The 21,978-nt window shown below is 34.7% G+C and overlaps 1 protein-coding gene across 1 annotated transcript in view; it reads right to left on the reverse strand.

Annotated features, from left to right (window-relative positions):
- LOC150085014 (zinc finger FYVE domain-containing protein 26-like) overlaps positions 1-21,978 on the reverse strand; it is a 192,189-nt gene that overhangs the window by 129,471 nt on the left and 40,740 nt on the right. The window contains exons 5-7 of the mRNA XM_090376435.1: positions 16,792-16,860; positions 8,591-8,764; positions 2,520-2,615 (exon numbers count right to left, since the gene is read on the reverse strand). Coding sequence (XP_090232561.1) covers positions 2,520-2,615; positions 8,591-8,764; positions 16,792-16,860 — 339 coding nt within the window. The remainder of the gene's footprint in view (positions 1-2,519; positions 2,616-8,590; positions 8,765-16,791; positions 16,861-21,978) is intronic.

Below are 21,978 nucleotides of genomic sequence, written 5' to 3' on the forward strand. Positions count from 1 at the left end.
CATTACAACTCTTAGCTGGCCAGGAAAAAACAGCCCAGACCTGAATCCTATAGAGAACAGCTGGCATCGTGTGGAATCTGCAGTTGCCATAAAGAAACCAAAGACCCTTCATGAACTTCAGGATGCCATAATTCGTGTTTGATACCACAAACTATCAGTTGATTATCTTAGAAATTGATCTTGTCAATGCCTCAACAGTGTGCTACTGTCATCAGGGCCAGAGGCGGTTCAACTACATGTTAGTTTGCACCTGGTGAACTTTTCATTTTGTTTTCCATTTAAAACGATGATCTATTTAAAAAAAAACCAACTATTTAAAATGATAAACTGGAGCAAATTGAGGGCTTCTGATAACATTTCAGCCATAATTGTCGTGTTTACCAAAACTGTTGTATAAAGGTTGCAAATACTCATTTTAGAATATTTTGAGAGCATCTGTCAAATATTACTTAGCTTTGCCTTAAATATTAATAAATACCTTTTGTTTATATTTTCATTTGTGATGCTAGTCATTAATGCAATATACCATCACAAAAAAGGGTTAGAAATGTGAAATTCCTAGGTGATGCACTTTCTTTGAACACCAATGTATTTATTTTTATTTCTTAATTTTTTTTCAACAGCTGTAATAGAATATATGAAGCCATCATTATTCATCATAGTTATGTTCCTAGAATTACAATGAACAATGAAAACAATGGACGGATCCACTTCCAAGGCAAGGTATGTTCCAAAGGAAAAAAAAAAAAAAGTGCATAAAAAAGTGCATAAAAAAGCACAGATACTCTTTACGATTACATTTATCATTTTTAATAAAATAGTATAGTATGAATCAGAGCTGTAATACTCAATATGTTCTATGTTGATAATAATATTTGTAAAATAATAAGAGGAGTTTACCTCAATATAGAGGGTATCATACGGAAGTGTTCTACGTACTATATTGAGGTAAACTCCTCATAAAAAATTCATACTATTTTACAAATATAATAGTATGAATCAGAGCTGTAATACTCAATACGTTCTACGTTGATATTAATATTTGTAAAATAATAAGCGTTGTCAGCTTCAGAAAGGAATATTGTTTTGAATATTTTAGTTAGATTCTTTTTAATTGTGTTAAATTGGTTTTTAATTATTTATTTTTCACTCTAATGTAAGTTTTCGATTTTTTTTTTTTGTTTTAATTTCTGGAGAGTATCATACAGAAGTGTTCTACATATTATATTGAGGTGAACTCCTCTTTTATTTTATAAACATTTTTAATAAAGTATAAAACCACTACTAAATTGAGAAACAATTACTGGCTCAACCCCATCCCCTCCCCTCCTCATTCTGTATATGTCTTACCCTCTCCCCCACATAATTTGTGTTCTTGAGACATCAACTGTTTTTCTCCTTGGTATAAAGTTCATGTAAGCTATAAATAAACAAAAAAGTCATCAGCTTATTTCTGCAAGGACTCAGATGCTGCAGCTTCATTTTTCTTAAAGAACTGAAAATCGGTTCTTTCTTTAAGGAAAATGAAATCAGTTTTATTTGCTTTTCTTTCTCTTTGTAACAAAAAATTGAATTTAAAACAATCGAACTATCCATAACTGGCATTTACACTTTTTGTCATATTTTTGCTTTCCATGCTTATGTAAACATGGTGTCTCATTCATAGTTATCCTCATACTAAGGGTACAAGTTGTTGATACATATCTTTAATCCAGATGGCTAAAAGTTTTCCATTCTTTCCGTAACCTTGGATCTTACTATGGTGGCATCCATGGAAGTAATATTTTGTGCAACAAAATATTACTTCTGCAGATGCCACCATAATTCTAAATACCACCAAAGCATAAATACTAATGCTTTTTTTTTTGCATGCAGATCTCACTGAAGTTGGTGGCATGGATCTTGTGTAACATCCACTCACTTCAAACCTGACTGAATAATGTTCAACTTTTGCTTTAAGTCATTTTTTCTTTCCTAACACAAAATTATCAGTAACTGTTGAAAGCCATTTAGACGTCATAATTAACAAGGGTATAGTTTTCCCACTTATATATAAAATTCATTAGAAAAAATTTATATTAATTTCATTAATAATAGTAAAAAGTGTATTAAAACATCTGAAAATATTTTTAGCTTTTTCAAAATTATTCTTGAAAATGTTTAACTAATTGAAAGTAACATTAAGGTTCCAATGAAATTAGAGGAAATTTTGAGAAATTCTTAATAAACACACAAAGAAAACTGATTTAACAGAAATATGATCCAATGAGAGTTATTATGGCATTGTTGTGCATGTGATAGACAAGTGGTGACAAACTAGCAAAATGATGAACACAATGATAAAGGAAGATGACTTCCTGTACTATTAAAATGAACCAAACCATGTTCAAAAAATATAAATAATGTTTAAAATAATAACATTTTAACTTTTATGTATGTTCAAATTTGGCACACTGACTATTTTAAATACTGCATGTAAAAAACATTTTTTTAAGTCATTAAGTCAGTTTAATACTTACTTCTGTATTCATAAGCATTTGTTCCAGTATAAGTAGTGGTTGCAAGACCAGTTTATCATAAGATCCTCTTTTGGTAGAAGGAACAGAGATCAACATCTTGGGAGGGGGGAGAAGAACCAATAATAAAACAATTTTAGATAAATAGTACATGGACAATGAGTATAATCTGAAATTATATTTATTTACATTTTATCTGAAATTCAGGTAAGCCTCGTGATTTATTTCTTAAAAAGTGAACAATGTTTACACATACAAGGTATCATCAAAAAGTTCAGAGAATGGATTAATATTTAGAAAATTATGAAGCCTACCATCTATTCAAATTCATCTCCTTTGAGGTAGTCTTCTTGATATGGTACACACCAATTCCAATACTTTTGCAACTTCTGAAAGCATTCCGATAGGCTTCTTTTGGAATTGCTAATAGTTCCCATGTTATATATTGAATAATTTCATCAGTCACTGCAAATCAATGACCTTTAGAAGTGAGGGAGATGGTTTAACACCCCTCACTTTGTAAGGTCACTGATTTGCAATCAGTGACCTTACGAAGGTCACTGATTGCAAATCTAAAAAAATAGATAAAAAATACTAAAAAAATAAAACTTGCGAAAACAAAAACTTGGGAAACAATATAAGAGAGAGAGAGAAAGAGAGAGAGAGAGAGAGAGAGAGAGAGAGAGAGAGAGAGAGAGAGAGAGAGAGAAAGAGAGAGAGAGAGAGAGAGAGATAATTCTGGTGAGTATGCAAATGGGAGAATACTGTGATGAATGGATTGTTTTACAAGAAATTTTTGAATGGGAGGCACAATGTGCAGGAACATTGTCATGATGCAAGTGCGAATTCCCTGAGCCCACTTTTCCATTTGTTTTCTCCAAACATCACCACACAATTGCCAAAGAAGCGTTTTTAGTATTCCTGGTTAACTGTTTGGCCATGAAGGACAAATTCATAATAAACAATGCCCTGTGAGTCAAAAAATATGATAATAATGAAGTTTACATTAGATCAATACTAAGCCTCAGAGATAGTCTTCCCTAAAGAGAGAGAATTGGGACTCTGCTTCCATACACTCAGAGCAGCAAGATGCTGATGAAGGTATGAAGGCATGCTGATGACATGTGAGAACTCACTATTCTCTGATCAGTGAGGATGCAAGGCACATGCTTGAGTGAAGCACATTACACATCCAAAACTTGTGTTAAAATTCATTTCAACACACCAATTCCACTAGCAATATTATGGATAGTTAAATATCAATCATTCACGAGCAGATCAAGAACACAAGTGACTGAATCACTGGTTTTTAAAGTTGAGAGGTGGCTAGATTGAAGATCATCTTCAATAGATATGTAGCTCTCTTTAAACTTTGCAAAGAACTGAAAAGTCTTTGAAGGACACATAGCATCTTCACTGAAAGCTGTTGTCAAAATTTCATGGTTTCTGTTGTTCTTTTTCCTAATTTGAAACAAAATTTGGTGAAAATTCACTGCTCAGTAAAATCAATCATTTTAAAATGGAATGAAACATAAAACACCATCTATTTAATGCATGCTAATTCAGAAATACTGCAGATAAATGGTTAATGGTTAATTTACTACATACAGATGAGTCACTGAACATATTGCAACAAGTCATATATCAAGTAATTTTGAGGGAGGTGGTAAGAGAATGCACTGAACCATTAAGATTAATTATGAGGGTCATGTTGACTTGCAGGAAAGATACCTTTGATTGTAGAAGTGCCAAAGTATTGCTAATACATAAAGGTGGTTCTAAGGATCAATACAGGTAACTTCCAACCAGTCAGTCTGACGTCAGTGTTTTGACTTCCCATCTGAAGTCAGACTGACTTCAGATGGGAAAATCATGTTTAACCAACCCGTTTGGCTATTTTGGAAGAGTCACACACAGCTGGATGTAGGAAATAATTTTGACATTGTTTATTTGAATTTTAGCAAAATGGAATTCAGCCCATCATAAGAGGTACTACTGAATAAGCTGGAACATTTTGGAATCACAATGACTTGGATAGACTGCAGGAAGTAGAAAGTTGTGATTAATGATTACCCTTCAGATAAGAAATGGTCCCTTAAAGCTCAGATAGGGACGATGTTGTGTTTAATTTCTTATATTTTTATTTATTTTATTTCATATGATGTGATCAATACACAAAGGAACCAGCTTTTTCTTGCTTCCTTCGTGTATCGTGGCCGGGATATCCAACCAACCGGTTGGTTGGGCACCATCATGATAGCCAGCCCGAGGCGGGAATCGAACCCGTGACCTTTGGGTTGCCAGGCAGGCACTTTACCTATCCAGCTAGCCCGGTCGGCAATTTCTTATATGATGTCAATGAAGGGATACAGGGTTTGATGCCAAAATTTTGCAGATGATGTCAAAATTGGGTAGCTAACAATCAGCACTTCGGGGATAATTTAGATAGGCTCCAGGGTTGGTCAGAGAAATGAAGTTGCATTTAATTCAGGAAAAATGCAATTTGTTATTTTGGGAATAGCAATCACAAAATAATTTATACACTTGGTAGGGTTGGATTACGATATGGGCAGACAAAGTTTTCTAAGCAGTGTAGATAAGCAGCAAAGGGGGACCCCTGTGGTGTTCTATCATTGATTTTTCAAACATTTTCTTGTAGAGATAGGGAAGTCATAATCCCATTGTAAAAAGCAACTGTAAGACTTGGAATGCTACATTCAAGTATGAAGACCACACCTAAAAAAGATGTAAAGTTTCTTGAAAGAGCAAACAACGGCTAGGCGAGATCCTCAAGAGGGCACCATATGAGGAAAGTTTTGAATATTATAAATATAAAATCACTTTATTGGCAAAATAAAATATGAATACAGGAAGGCTATCCCAGTAGCTTTCTTGTATTTATAAAAGAAAGTTTGCATGTGTGTGTGTGTATTATGGGGGTTTAGGGATGCATAGAAGAAAGTTATCCCAGTACAATATTAAAGAGCGATAAACAAATAAATTAAAAGCACTGCAACTCAGTGAGATTAAAAAACAAACACACACACACACACACCGAAGCAAATTGCAAAAAACAGAATATGCATTAAATCAAATAAAATATAATTAACATAAAACTCTAACCAAGCATGAAGGTCTACACTAGGGCTCTCCTCTTCAGCGAAGTCTTATAACCCAATTACAATGTGCAAAAATACACTTAATCTTAAATGAGGAGAATACCATCAGGGCTTTATAAAAGAAACAGCTGCTACACCTATTAATCTTTAGTGAGGTAAAACATAACACAGAATTGCTATATAGAGCAGGTCTTGGAATGTGCCACTGAATAAACATCCAAGGGTTCACGGAATCATCTAGTCCAAAAAAGAGATCTAATACAGACTTGGCCATTTGGAAATCCCATAACTTCTTAAATGAAGTTAAGATAGAATTCCAATATTAACCAATAAATCATTATAAGTGATAAGGACAAAATCAAGTATACTGAATTATGTAAAGCCATTAGAAAGAGACTCAGAGAGGACATAAGAAGATTTAACACAAGAAAAGTAGAACAAGCATTAAGGGAAAACAAAGGATTTAAATCAGCAGCCATGAGCAGTAATACAGAAAGACAAATGATACTGAAACTGAAGAATAGCGATGGTGTACTTATAAACAGCAGAGAAGGCATAATTCAAATAGCAGAAGACTACTATAGAGAATTATACAAGGAGCGAGGGAATGATACCAGCAGTGGGGAAAATGGATTGCAAAGTAGCAACACATGCGACATACCCGATATTCCTCCTGATGAGGTAGAACATGCATTGAAGAAAATGAAGAATCGGAAAGCCCCGGGGGAAGATGAAGTTACTGTAGAGTTGTTAAAATTGGGAGGAAGAGACATAACAAAAACTGGCAAGGCTCTTCACAAAGTGTATTAGAAAAGGTGTGACGCCTAAGCAGTGGAATAATGCAATCATAGTTTTGGCTGCATAAGAAAGGAGATAAATCAGAAATTGGAAATTATAGACCCACATCTACAAGTTGTTCACAAGGGTCATTACTAACAGATTAGAAAGAATACTTGATGAGAATCAACCGAAAGAGCAAGCTGGCTTTAGGACAGGATTCTCAACTATGGATCACCTTCACGTAATATCACAGCTAATGGAGAAAGCAAATGAATATAAAACACCATTATGCCTGGCATTTGTGGATTATGAAAAGGCATTTGACTTCATACAGCATAAGGCAATGTTTCGGGCACTGGAAAGACAAGGAATAGATACTCCATATATTATGATTTTGAAGAAAATATATGAGAGTGCTACCTCCTTTATTAGACTAGACAAAGACAGTAGCAAATTTAAAATCGAGAAAGGAGTTCGACGAGGAGACACAATATCTCCGAAGCTGTTTACTGCTGCCCTTGAGGAAGCTTTCAGAAGATTAGACTGGTCGCAGAAAGGAGTCAATGTGAACGGAGAGTACCTAAACCATTTACGATTTGCAGATGACATTGTGGTCATAAGCCACGATTCCAAAGAATTAGAGGAAAATCTTAATCAGTTATGCACAGTTAGTAAGGATTTTGGACTAAAGATGAATATGGCTAAAACAAAAGTAATGATGAACAAGTATGCCACAGAAAGGGAAATAATGATTGAAGGAGCAGTAATTGAAAAGGTGGAGTCATATACTTATCTGTGACAAGTTATTAGCTGTAATAATGATAAATGGCTGGAAGTCAAGAGAAGAATAAATTTTGGATGGATAGCATTCAGGAAATATAGTCACATACTGAAGAGCAATATCCCAGTTTGTCTGAAACGTAAAATAATGAATCAATGTATACTCTCCACCATGACTTATGGAAGTGAAACTTGGGCACTCACCAAAAGAATGGAAGAGAAGCTGAGAACTACACAGCGAAAATGGAACGAATTATATTGGGAATCAGACTGTTAGATAAGAAGAGAAACACATGGATTAGGCAGCAAACTCAAGTAAAGGACATTCTTATCAAAACTAAAGAACTAAAATGGTCTTGGGCAGGACACATAGCTCGAAGACATGATGACAGATGGACTAAGAAAATAACAGAATGGTACCCAAGAGGAGCTAGAAGAAAACCTGGAAGACAAAGGCGGAGATGGATAGATGAAATTCATGAGTTTTTGGGTAGTAAATGGATGGCCAGTGCTCAAAACAGAAGGAACTGGAAAGTTGCTGGAGAGGCCTTCATCTTGCAGTGGATTGAAAATGGCTGATGATGATGAAGTCTCATTTGGACAAGTTTTTTTTTTTTTCCCCCACAAAAATTTCAGCAATGAATTATTTTCAAGTCTATCTAAGCCTAAAATGTAATGGTTTAAATGATTTAAAATTAAATTAATGTTAATTTAATTAAAAATATTAAATTTAAAATTAAATTTTAAATCATTTAATTTAAATGATTTAAAATTTAAATGATTTAAAATTAAATGGTTTAAAATTTAAAAAAAATTAATTTCACAAAAATTATGAATGACACTGCATATCCTATACTGTAAATATGGGGGAAGATTCACTTAATTAAAAGATTCACTTAAATATTAAAAAAAGTGCTTTTTAATATTTCCGGATTGTAAAATGATTATTTTTTAAAATGTGCTGGATAAGCACAATGAAATATTACAGTATTCTCTTACAACGTTAAAAGGTTTCTAATTGACGGAATATTTTTTCAGACATAATTCATTCAGCAAGCACTTCATTCTAGTACCTGCTGAGTGCAAAGATTTGGCAATCAGCAGGGAAAAAATTAAATGGTCATAGGCAAATTATTATGTATGCATTAACTTCAGAGACAGATGTAAAAAAAAGTTTACCATTTTCTCATGAAAAATCAAAAAATAAGATAATGCACATTTATATTAACTTAGTATGATATGATGTTGTACATAATGGAGCTCATGAAGTCAAACAGCTTAATATACCTTTTATTTATTTATTTATTTATGAAAATTAAAAGTAAAAATACATTTGTTAAAACAAAACATCTTATTTCAAATTATTCACAATTAAACAAATATAATCAAGATTACCTTTAGGCCATCTCTCAGATTTTTGTATTTATTAATTTTCTCAGTAGAAAAAGTGACAGTGACACGCTGAAGGGCAAACTTGACTACGCACAACTTGCTTTCTGGATCAAGATTAGTCAAAAGATTTTCAATTAAAACCACACATTCATTTGGGTCCTCCACCGAATGAAAAACCTGAAAGAAGGTAATATTTAAATTTCCTAATTAATTTAGTTTTTTAAAAACTATGAAAAAAGAATTCCTTATAATTTCTCTTGAATTTCCAGAGAATTTCAGCAACAGAAAATAATTTCTTCTTTTTCATATTGACAGCAACTAAATTATGTAATGCAACGTATTTTCAAAAATATGGAAGACTGAGGATTGGTATAGCAAGTCAAGAATATTTAGAGAGAAATATTAGAAATGAAAAAAAAAAAGTGAAGTACTGAAACACAAAGTATTTTCTTGATTCTGCTTAAGGGTTAATGGCTTTTTTTTTTCTCTTTTAGCATCATTTATAGCCAAATGATGCTAAAAAAAACCAGTCTCTTTTAAAACTGCCACAAAACAAGGGATCCACTCACTTGAAAAACAGTCCTTTTTTGAGGCTGGTTGAATGTTCCATTTTTATCAATATCAATAAATTAATTTATTTCATTTGTAGTGTCTTCCAAATTGATCCTATGGTAAACTGGTTTGGTTTATATTTCCTTTACACACCATCATTTTGTATTTACAAGCAAGTGCTATCACTGATTTACTTTGTAATTTCTAAATTTATTCCAATCATTAGCACTCAATTCTTTTGAAATTTTGAGATAAAATGAATCAACTTTTCATTTTGAATGAATACTTGTTATGTTGAGTAGAATTGAACATTTGAACAGAAAGGTTTAAACAATGGAAAGAAGTTCAGTAATCAGTTATAATGGGAAATACTTGAATTCATACCGGCACCTTTAAATGTTTAATTTTTTAAAGAAAATACTCCTTTTATTCTTGGAATGGTGGTTGTCCCAAAATCTTTACAAGTCACTGTTACTGGCCACCTCTACAATAAATCCCAAATAAATATAATAAATCTCAACTTGAAGTGAGGAGAGACCAACCAGATCAGAATCAGTTATAAGATTCACTTAGAATCTTATAACTGATTCTGAGTGAATACTTGGAAATTAAGTTAATTTCCAGTTTCATCATTTGTTTGTTTGTTTGTTTGTTTGTTATTTGGTTTTTAGGAGCATTAGCAACTAAGGCCATATTGTTCCGGGATATGCAGTGGTCATTCCCTGACCTTTCCGCATCCTCCGTATTTGGTGGTGACGGGCTCGAACCCCTGTCTAATCAAGAAGCGTGTGCTATGCACTGCTGCTCCTTCCCATCTGGCTACGGAGGCGCCTTATAATTTGTATGTAAACAAATGTAAAAGCACTAGTAAAAGAGGATCCCCCCCTCTCAACCACCTCCAACAGCCAAAAAAATTTTGAACACAAAAAAAAATTGATGGCTTCAAAAAAACAATTTGTCTTATTCAGTTATACAGAAAGAGTATAAAATTTCTTCCATGATTTACAACTGTGTCAATGCATCTATATTGCAGAAAGACAAAATCAGGGGGAAAGAATTCTGCTGAACTTTAGATTTCTGAGGACAAATTTCAACAAGCAAGTCACTGATACTGGCACCCTGGGGGAGGGATTTTTTATAAGCTGTGCACATAGAGGAAAGTATACTCAATTCCACAACAAAGTAAAGCTTTAGTAGCACCCCAAACCAACTGAATGAACTTTCAGATGCAAGATTATTTCTTGTATTGAGATTATGCCATGTATACAGAATTCACTGAAGTTGAACAGAACTGTACTACAAGAGATGCCTTTCTGTGTGTTGAATGTAGGGAAAGTCAGAAAATTAAATGGAAGTTTGCCAGTTTGATGGAAGAAATTGAGTGCTTGGAAAAAGTTACCAGCTCAAAGGAATTAAATCAGCATGTTACTATTTTTCACTATAAAATGACAGTGAGACTGCACTTGAAAAACTGCATTCAAATCCAGAAACCACACCTAAAAAAACAAATTTTCAGAGCAGGATCAAAGAATGACAAATTGGTGAGGAGCACTAATCATTGTCCTTATGAGGAATGACTTATAAAGTGAAAACTAAAATGTTTGGCAACAAGACACCATGGAGAGGGAGACTTGACTGGGGTGCACAAGGTAAACTTAATATGGGAAATACATTTTCACTGATGGAGGAATAAAAAAACAGAACCTCATGAAATTTACCGTAGGCAACTCTGTTGAAAATCATTGAAATAAATTATTTGCAAATGTGTCCAAGGCAGAGAGGTTGCCAGAGTTCAAGGCAAATTGGATGTTCACTTTTTGGGGATGGGAAAAATTAATTTGGAAAAAAGCATTACGTTACCTAGAAATCGTCACGAAACCCGATGTGCATGCACTGTACTCATTGCGTGCAGTGACGCATGCGCCCAAGAAAACTCAATTATACGCAACAAGTTGCAGTGACACAACAAGTACAACTGAGCAGTGACGTGCTACGTTATTTCCTTTATATCAGCATAATGATTATGCACTCACGAGCTGGATTGGGTCACTCACGAGCTGGATTTAGGGAATAATTTCGACATTGTTTATTTAGATTTCAGCAAAGCTTTTGACTCAGTCCCACATGAGCGGTTGCTTTATAAGCTGGAACAGGTTGGAATCACTGGGAAAATCCTTAGATGGATAGAAGGATGACTTCAGGGCAGGAGGCAGATGGTTGTGATAAATGGCTATTCCTCAGATTGGATTGATGTAAGAAGTGGGGTTCCCCAAGGATCAGTATTAGGACCACTGTTGTTTTTAATTTTCATAAACGACATTGATGAAGGGATAGAGGGCGTGATGTCTAAATTTGCAGATGATGTTAAAATTGGTAGAGTAGTTAATGATCACTGTCAAGCTGAGCTTCTTCAGAGAGACCTAGATAGACTTCAGGAATGGTCAGAAAAATGGCAGCTATGCTTTAATCCAACAAAGTGTAAGGTATTGCACCTGGGAAACAGTAATCCCAAAAAAACTTATTCACTTGGTGGAGTTCAACTAAACCCAGTACTGGAGGAAAGGGACTTGGGTGTTACGATATGGTCAGACATGAAATTCTCTGAGCATTGTAAACAGGTTGCAAGAAAGGCCCATGGTGATCTATCGAACTTTTGCAAGTAGAGATAGGGACGTGATAATCCCATTATATAAGGCTTATGTTAGACCACACTTGGAATACTGTGTTCAAGTATGGAGACCGCACCTAAAGAAAGACATCGAGCTTCTTGAAAGGGTGCAAAGAAGGGTAACTCGCCTGGTGAGATCGGCAAAAGGGCGTCCTTATGAAGAAAGACTTCGAATATGTGGGTTGCAGAGTTTGGAAACTAGACACCTTAGAGGAGATTTGATTGAGGTGTTTAAGACTCTGAGAGGCATCAGTAAAATGAATGAGGACAACATTTTCAAGATTATAAATGATGCTAGAACTAGGGGACATAAATTAAAGTTACGGGGGGAAATGTTTAGATTGGACTGCAGGAAGTTTTATTTTAGCCAGCGAGTTATAAATTACTGGAATAAGTTGCCTTCATTTCCCGACAATATGGGGAAATTCAAAGGTCATCTGGATAGTACTTTCAGGTAAGGGAAGCGCATAGGATGATAGGTTTAATTTCCTTTTTTTTTTTTTTTTTTTTTATTAATTATTATTATTTAGTTATTTATTTTATTTTATTTATCATTGTTTTGTTTGGATTTTTTTTTTTTTTTTTTTTTTTAGGCTGGTGCAGCATAAGCCATAGGCTTTCTTGCACCATGCGGCCGTTACTAATTCTAATACTAATTCTAATGATTAATACGTGAGTGACTGTGCCAAAATCTACCCAGCGTTTGAAGGAATATCATGAAAGAAAGAAAGGGAAGTTGGACAGAAATGTAAATCCAGATGAAATTCAACAAGAGTGTTTCTTTATGCCTGGGAGTTCTCGAACTGCACCCAAAAAAACTTTAGCTGAAATAATGAAGGAATATTGTGAACGGAAGAAAAGGAAATTAGAAATTCAAACTATTCCGAATCATAATGAAATTCAACCACAGAGTTATACTATGCCTGATACTTATTAGGAATCTAAAACTCCAGCAGAATGAATGAAGGAATATCATGCACGAAAAAAAAGCGAAATCCCTATAGTGTCTACAGGAGCTGACAGTGAGTTTGAATAACTAGTGTACAAAAACCCATTTGGATTTAGTTGTAATGTTTGTGATTGTTTATGGTTTCAATTAGATTTGAAACCATTTCCAACAACTTCATATGAATTACTTCAAAATGAATTTCATTTACAAGAAGTGAGTACTTTCACGACCTGTAATACATGTCATATTTCATTAAAAGAGGGACGGATACCAACTATGGCCACATCAAATGGATTTATATATCCAACATATCCTACTCATTTGCCTCCACTGGATGTTGTAACTGAGCATTTGATATCACCACGATTACCTTTTATGCAAATTCGTCGTTTACGTTATGAACATGGACAATATGGGATCATTGGACAAGTAATAAATGTACCAGTTAACATAAATATGAGGTTCATCAATTACCTAGAGAATTAGATGACTATTATGCCATTAATGTACATATAAAACAAAGACTCATACATAAATTGTCATATCTACAAGGATGTGTGCAGAATAAAATAGTGAAAATATGGTTACAGTATTTGATAAATTCACCTTTGTATAAATTCTACAGCATAAAAGTGAGTGACGATATCTTGGGAGCAAATGATGATAGTGAACAGGAACATTCAGATGAAATTGGGAATCTGTCAACAACGATGATGAACTATTGTTAATTCAACAACAAACGTTATTATGGTCTGAAGTCATCTCCAACAAGTTTCATATTTGATATACATGCAGAAGAACTTTCTTTTCCAGCTATATATTTAGGACATGCATGAAAATTTAAAATGGATTGAAAATTACTCCCTTTATGATGGCATTGAGTGAAATTCGTAGATCTGATCGTCGTGGAGTAACTCCCCAACATTTGCTATATACGGCAATGTAAATTATGCAAATGTGTACTGCAGAAAATTTGCAAATTGCATTTAAATCAGTAGGAATAACAGTTAACATTACTTGTTCTATATTGGAATCGAAAGAATTTATAAACAAGTCATTAGAGTCTAACTTGGCATTTCTAAAATCAATTCCCAATTCAGCATATTATTGGAGTCAATGTAAAAGAGATGTGTTTGCCATGATTCATCAATTAAGAAAACCTACGATGTTCTTGACGTTGTGTGAATCAACATGGCCCGTATTACTATGTATGTTATACAAATTCAGATATAAACAAGAAACTACAACTAATGAAGTTATGGATCTACCTTACAGGGAAAGAGCTACATTAATAAATGAAGACCCCGTAACATGTGCCATATACTTTAATAAAATTGTTGAGAGTATAGTTTTGAATTGTTGAGAGTTTCGATTTTAAAATCGAAAACCTATAGTCCTTTTGGGAAATATTATGTTGTGAATTTCTTTAAACGCATTGAATTTCAACATCAAGGAAGTCCATATGCACATATATTATTATGGATGAACAATGCACCCTCTGCACCATTAGAAGAAAAAGAAGGTGGGATGGAAGAAGCAATCGAAATTATGTTCTATAGAGAAAATTTCAGATTATTCAAATTTGCAGCAACATAAACATACTTTTACCTGTTATAAAAATAATAACGTAAACTGATGCGAATGTTGATTTGAAGCACCTTTTTGGCCAATGTCGCAAACTTGTATATTGATACCGATGGCCACAGATGACAATCGGAGATTAGCTTATTGCAAAAAATATCGTAAAATGCACGACTCATTAGAATTGGATAATCATGTGAATTTCAAAGAATTCCTTAAATCAAATAAACACGTGTATTTCTTAAATGCAAGATAGAGGAGAAATTTATGAATAATTACAATCCTTGGATTTTAGGAGTTACAATTTGGATTTACAATTTATCATAGAAGAAATGCAAGATGGAGGAGAAATTTATGAATAATTACAATCCTTGGATTTTAGAAGTTACAATTCGGATTTACAATTTATCATAGAAGAATATTCATATGCAGCATATGTAGTTGAATATGTGAATAAAACTAATAGAGGAATAAGCAACATGAAAAGGAAAATTATAGAGCTACAAGAAGAATATCCTGATATGGATATAACTGAATAACTGATCTAACACAAGCATTAAGTGTAGATGTATTGAATTCTGTAGAGATGAGTTCACAAGAGGCAGCTTGGTATTTATTATGATGCCCAATGTCCATGTCTTCAAGAGTGATGGAATACGTGCCAATGGTATGGCCACATGAGCGTCAGAAATTACGTAAATCAAAAGCTGAATTGGATGAACAACAAGTTGATAGTGAGTCTTTGGATATATGGAAAGATGGTATTTTTGATAAATATGAAAAATGGGGTGAAACATTAAAAGATATAACTCTTGCACAATTTACTGCTCATTATAGAAAAGGAAACAGGGGATGGGTGAAAAGACAATTTCCTAAAATAATTCGGTATTGGAATTATAACACGTCTTCATGAACATATATGCAAAATGGTAACTTTACACAATTTTAGTTTCATAATGAGTTCCTGCATTAAAGACGTTTTTAAAGGCTGCCACTGTAACATTATCAGTGACACTATCAGTCTCAGACTAGAGTGGCAGCAACTAATTATGTACCTGGTACATAATTTTTTTCTTTTGGCAGGTAGGAAAAGTCTGTTTCCTTTAATATTTAGTCATTCTAATACTAATACACATGAATCCTTTAAGCGAATAATTTAGCATGATTAGTAAGAGTTCAGCATAATTAAATTTGAGGACATTACACAGAATTACTACTAAGCAGGTTTAGGAAAGACAATTTACAATGTGAAGTATTTAATTAGTTTATTGGAACATGAGGACAATTATTACAATAGACCCAAAGAGTCCCAACAAGTAAATAAATTGGCTATATTTTGGACTTCTGTGTTGAAATACGTCATTGGGCCTGGATTTTTGGTTTAAGATAAGTTTATAACTTGATCATGGAAGACCAAACTGTGGCACAGTTTGGTTCCACAGTTTGGTCTTCCATGATCATTTGTGGTGAAGCATACTAAGCTATGCCTCTGGAGAGACCTTGTACCACACTAACCTATAACTACCTAAAAAACCAAAAATTCAGGCCCAAAGATGGATTTCAACAGAAAAATCCAAAACATAGTAAATTTTTAGTTATTGAGACTGTTTGGGTCTATTTGTATTAATTATCCTCTCATTCCAATAAACTAATTAAATTAAATACTTTGCATGGTAAAGTGCCCTTACTAAACCTATTTAGGACTTTAATATGGTCATCGTGATATACCTGTATATACAGCATGCATGTTTCTCATAAAAAAAAAAAAAAATTAAGTCTGTTAATTTTTTTTTTTTTAAAAAAAAATTAAGTCTGTTAACCCTGAAAGAAAGCTTATTACTAAATTTAGCCTGTATGATTCTTTAGTCCATTCACTTTGTATGTACTGATGTAATTAATAAAGATTTGTTCATTTAACTACCTAATAATATATACACAGTATTTTAATATTTGTAAAATAATAAGAGAAGTTTACCTCAATATAGTATGTAGAACACTTCCGTATGATACTCTCCAGAAATTAAAACGAAAAAATCGAAAATCTTATTATTTTACAAATATTGATATCAATGTAGAACATATTGAGCTTTACAACTCTGGTTCATACTATCTAACATTATTTTAACGTAAGCTAATCTTGAATACAAATGGATTTCTAAAGTTGGTATTTAATATGGTATTTATTTAATGTTTAATTAAAAAATTCCTTCAATCTGAGATTAACTAAACTTTAGTGAATCTTAGATTGAAGTTTGAAAGTACAAAAAGACTGATCTGTCTTAATACTTTCAATTTCAAACCTTTTATACAAATGCACATAAAACGAGAAATTTATGTGGTTGTCACATAACTGATACCATGTTGATCATGATTCTTGAATGCCCAAGAGTGGCCAATTAATTCAATAAAACCTTAACAAAAGAAACCTCCCTCCCACATATATATAAGGCTTACATTTTCCACTTCTGCAATTTTTGGCGGATTCTGTTGTAGCAACCACGTAGCATGTATTTCCAGAACAAGCTGAAAAACAAATAGAAAAATAATTACAGTCAAAAACAATGCAAAAAAAATATTTACAGATGCCTAAATGTGTACAATGCAATAAGTGTTATTGTAATTTTTGCCATGTAATGATACTTTTTAAAGTTATATAAACAAGTATGGCTAAAAAGTTCAGCCACTGACTTAGTGTCTCAAAATTGTAGTGCCCAGTGAGTTGCTTGTTGCAACATGTTCATTTGGCATTAGCATTAGCAGAGGCATTTGATGCAAGAAAGCAAGCTTATGCAGCATCAGCCAAAAAAAAAAAAAAAAAAAAACCCACTTCCACTTCACCCCTCTGTTCGTTCAAAATACCTGTCCAGCTGAGCCTTAAACTTATTTAGGCTATCAACCTCCACCACAAGGGATGGAAGTCTGTTCCACAAACCAACCACCCGCTGGCTAATGGCAAATTTCCGCACGTCTATCCTACATCTGTCTTTCCTCAATTTGAATTTATGCCCTCTCAGGTGATTTTTCTGAGCTAGAGGAAGAATCCCATCAGCATTGAGCATGCTTAAACCATTCAAGGCTTTATACACCTCTATCAGATCACCTCGCTGGTGCCTAGTCTCCAGACACTGTAATTTGCAAAACTTAAGCCTTTCTTCGTAAGAGCACCCCTTTGTTCCATTCACTAATCTTGTTGCCCTTCTCTGTACTCGTTCCAGCAGCTCTACATCCTTCTTGAAATGAGGCCTCCAGACCTGTATACAGTACTCTAGGTGTGGCCTGACCATCGCCTTATACAATGGAATAATCACCTCCTTATCCCTGCTGGAAAAATTCCTGTATATCATTGACAATACTCCATGAGCTACTCTTGCAGCCCGTCTGCACTGCTCAGAGAACTTCATATCTGCCTGCACAACCACCCCCAAGTCCCTTTCATTCTCTACCACTGTCAGTGCAGTACCACAGAGTTGATACGTTGCTCTGGGGTTGCTGTTTCCCATGTGTAGTACTTTACATTTGTCAATGTTAAACTTCATTTGCCACCTCTCAGCCCATCTGCTCAACCTTTCCAGATCCTGTTGCAGCAGCATAGTGTCAGTAGTGTCCTTGACAACCCTGCCAACCTTTGTATCGTCTGCAAACTTGGACATTAAGCCCGATATACCATCATCAATATCATTCATAAATACAGAAAACAATAATGGACCCAACACTGAGCCCTGAGGGACTCCACTAATAACATCAGTCCACGATGAGCAGTGTCCATTGATTACCACTCTCTGTCTTCTCCCCCTCAACCACCCCTTTATCCATAGCAGCAATTTGCCTCCAATGTCACACTGCTCCAATTTGTGTAGCAGTCTTCCATGTGCAACAGTATCAAAAGCCTTTCTAAGATCCAAGTATATAATATCAAAGTTATTCCCTGCATCCAGTTCTTTTGTGACTGCATCATAGTATCCAATCAAGTTGGTCAGGCAAGACTTCCCCTTAACAAAACCATGCTGTGCCTGAGCTATAACTGAAGTCTTGTCTAAATGATCCTGCAGTGCTTCTTTAACCAGTGCCTCCATTAATTTTCCTGGAACAGAAGTTAAGCTCACAGGTCTATAATTACTTGTGTCAGCCTTTGATCCTCCTTTGTGAATTGGGGTCACATTTGCACATTTCCAGTCTATGGGTACCTCTCCTGAGTCCAAGGAAGCTCTCATAATTATGGCTAAGGGTTTGCTTACTTCCTTTGCTGCCTCCTTTAATATAACTGGATAGATCCCATCCACCCCGGGTGCCTTTCTTGTGTTTATCTTCAACAGTTTCTCCTCCACTTTACTCCCAGTTATTTCAAGATTCTGTAGCTTACTGCTAGAGTTGAATACACCTCTGGCATTCCCCTCGCTGAATAACTCCTCATGTGTGAATGTCGATGCAAAATATTCATTTAGTTTGTTAGCTACCTGAGCAGGATCATCAACACTTGACCCATCAATATCAAGTGGACCAATCTGATTCATCCCCTTCCTTCTAGAGTTTACATAAGTAAAGAACTCTTTGCTGTTTTTCTTTGCATCCCTTGCCAAGGATTTCTCGTAATCTGCCTTCGCCTGCCTAACCTCCTTGGTAACTTGGTTGCATATCAACTTGTATCTATCATAGGCTTCTGTGTCATGTGTTAATTTGTATGTATCCCATGCATTTTTCTTCTCTGCCATATGCCTCATTAGTTCATCTGACATCCATTTTGGCCTAAACCTTGAACAATATTTCTTAGTTGGTATGTAAAGCCTAGTAGCTTCCAAGATAAGTTATTTGAATGCTTCCCATTTTGAATTTGCTGTTGGTAACATCATCAGTTGGTCCCACTGTATAGAATTTAAATACTGTCTCAGTCCATCGTAGTCGCCTTTACGGAAGCAATAACCCTTCCCTTTACCCCTAATGGTAGTTACCTCTTTGAGTAAATCCCACTTCAGCACACTGTGATCACTGCCACCTAGTGGTTCATTTATCTGCAGATTCTTAATGCATGAAGAATCACTGCTGATAATCAAATCAAGAGTATTACTCCCTCTAGTTGCCTCCCGAACATGCTGATGTAGAAAACAATCATCCAATAAATCCACAAAAGCCCTGCTAGTGTGTGAGTAACCATTTAGACATAGTAATGCAAGAATCACCTACTTATCTGCACAATATGAATTAGCACACATTGAAAAGAAGGTGTTTCATATGTTTCATTGCATTTTAAGTAATTTTTACCAAGCATTAAACCTGCATGAAATTTGTTTCACATTAGGGAAAACTGCAACAGAAACCTACAAAACTTTAAAAACAGCCATGTCACTTGCAGACTTTTCAGTGTTTCACAAAGATTACAGAGGACTACTCAAAGGTGATCCTCACTCTGGCTGACCTTATTCTGGACAGGCAAGTGTGACTGTCTCATTATGGGTGATTTCAACCTGCCTCTTATAGACTGTAAATCATTGACTGGAAATATGCCATTTGAAACCAGATTTCTGAGTCATCTGGATGATCATTATTTGTTCCAACATGTCAGAGAAAGTAATAAAGGATATTTGAGCCAAACAGAGAAAGTAATGGAGATGTTGGAGCCCAAGTCAATTGAGAACCAGTGCAGGAACCAATAGCAGGCAGTGACCAGAATGTCAAAAAAGGGTACTCCAAAGATATTTCTATGGTCAAAGATAAAGGTGAGGGCTTCAATTTTAAGAGGAGGGGACTATAGCAGTTTGAAGTATTTCTTTGGCTCTATTAACTGGAGAGACAACAATATGCTGTTGGATAGGAGGATGCATTGAGTGCAAATTCATAATTAGATGTATTCAAGGGATTCACCTTGGAAGCTACAAATACATTTGTTCCAATGAAGAAGTTCTGCAAAAAAATAGGTTGACAAAATTGATGACAAGAGAGGCCAAGATTTAACTGAGCAAAATAAAAAAGCATGAGATAGTTGCACACTACCATGAGACTCATTTATATAAGTATTATAAGTAACAAAACCACTAGGAGTATGGCAGGTGAAAGTTGAATATGAGAAATCCCTAGCAAAGAGAACTAAAAATGGTTGACTGGTTGTTTAAAGGTTTTATGGAGCATTAGCATCTGAACCTAAAAATGGAGGCAAGCAGTTCTTTTCATATGTGAATACAAAAAAGAAAAGTGAATCTGTTAGGCTTCTTACTTGATCGAAATGGGAAAGTCAAGAAGGTGCAGGAAGTGGCAGACAAGTGGAATTACTACTTTGCAATGATATTTACAATTGAAAAACCAATTGCACCACAAGGAAATAGTGATAATGAGTCAGACTGCTATAAATTAATTGATATAATGATCTCAGAGAAGATTTAACTGGAGAAGCTACTGAAACTGTGAGACGGTAAGGCTCTAGGAGTGGATGGCATACATCCTGTTACATTAAAACAGGATACACATGAGTACATCATCCCACTGTTGTTAATCTGGAGTCTAATGATGTCTTAAAATTGGATAAGTGCTAATGTCTCTCCAATCCACAAAGGAGGTGCGAATGATGTGATGAGCAACTATAGACCAGTGATGGGTAAGAACATGGAGTCTCTGATTAAGAATACAATACACAACTATCTTGATAGGAGTGGTTCCTTCACAAACCCATGTGATCCTTAATGGATCACAGAATGGGTTTGTGAAGGAGGAAAGTCTTGCCTGACCCATCTAGTAATTATTACGATGAAGTCTTAAAACAGTCATAATATTTCGCTTGAGCAAGTATTATGACTTGATACTTCGTGATGCTTGGTTCATCCAAAATTTTATGGTGCATGCAACAAGAGAGAGAGAGATCAAGACATTATTTAGCATTGACTTCAAAGATTTTGATATGGTTCTCCAAGCTATTATATAAACTGGAATAGACAGGGATTAATGGCAAGATCTTTCATTGGATCATGGGCTAGCTAAAAGATAGGACCAGAGAGTAGTCATAAATTAACATACCTCAGAATGGACCAGCATAGCAAGTGGAATCCCTCAGGGAACAGCATTGAGGTCATTTCTGTTATTTATTTTCCATAATGACATTGATGGGGGAGTGCAAGGGAAACTGTCAAAGTTGCTGATGATTTAAAGGTGGAAAGGGTGAGACCAGTTTGCTTCAAAAATGACTTTGATCAGTGAACAAATGGTCTGAAAAATGGCAAAAGTTTAAGGATTTTAAATGCAAGGCTTTGTAGTATATGGGGAACAAAAATCCAGGAGTTAATTATAAACTAGGGAGACAGGAGTTAAATGTGGTTCACAATAAAAACAACTTGGAAATTGGGGGGAGGATTATAGTACAATCAGATATGAAATTAACATGCAATACATAGGCAGCCAGGAATACATGCAGTGTCCTGTCTATGATATACACTGCCTACCATTAATATCCGGACACCTGCCTTTAGACAAAAAAAAAAGAAGAAAAAAAAAAAGAGCTTTTATTGTATCATTTAATATTTTGTGCTAAAACCTTTTGCTTTTATGATGGCCTTCAATCTTCACGGCATACTCTCAACCAACTTTTTATAAATGTCAGGTGATCTGTCCCCCCCCACTCAGAATTTAACGAAGCCATCAGTCCAGCCTTGTACTTTAGGC

This window comes from Mastigoproctus giganteus, chromosome 6 (genome assembly GCF_048544385.1).
Source record: "Mastigoproctus giganteus isolate SK-2022 chromosome 6, ASM4854438v1, whole genome shotgun sequence".
Taxonomy (NCBI): Eukaryota; Metazoa; Arthropoda; class Arachnida; order Uropygi; family Thelyphonidae; genus Mastigoproctus; species Mastigoproctus giganteus.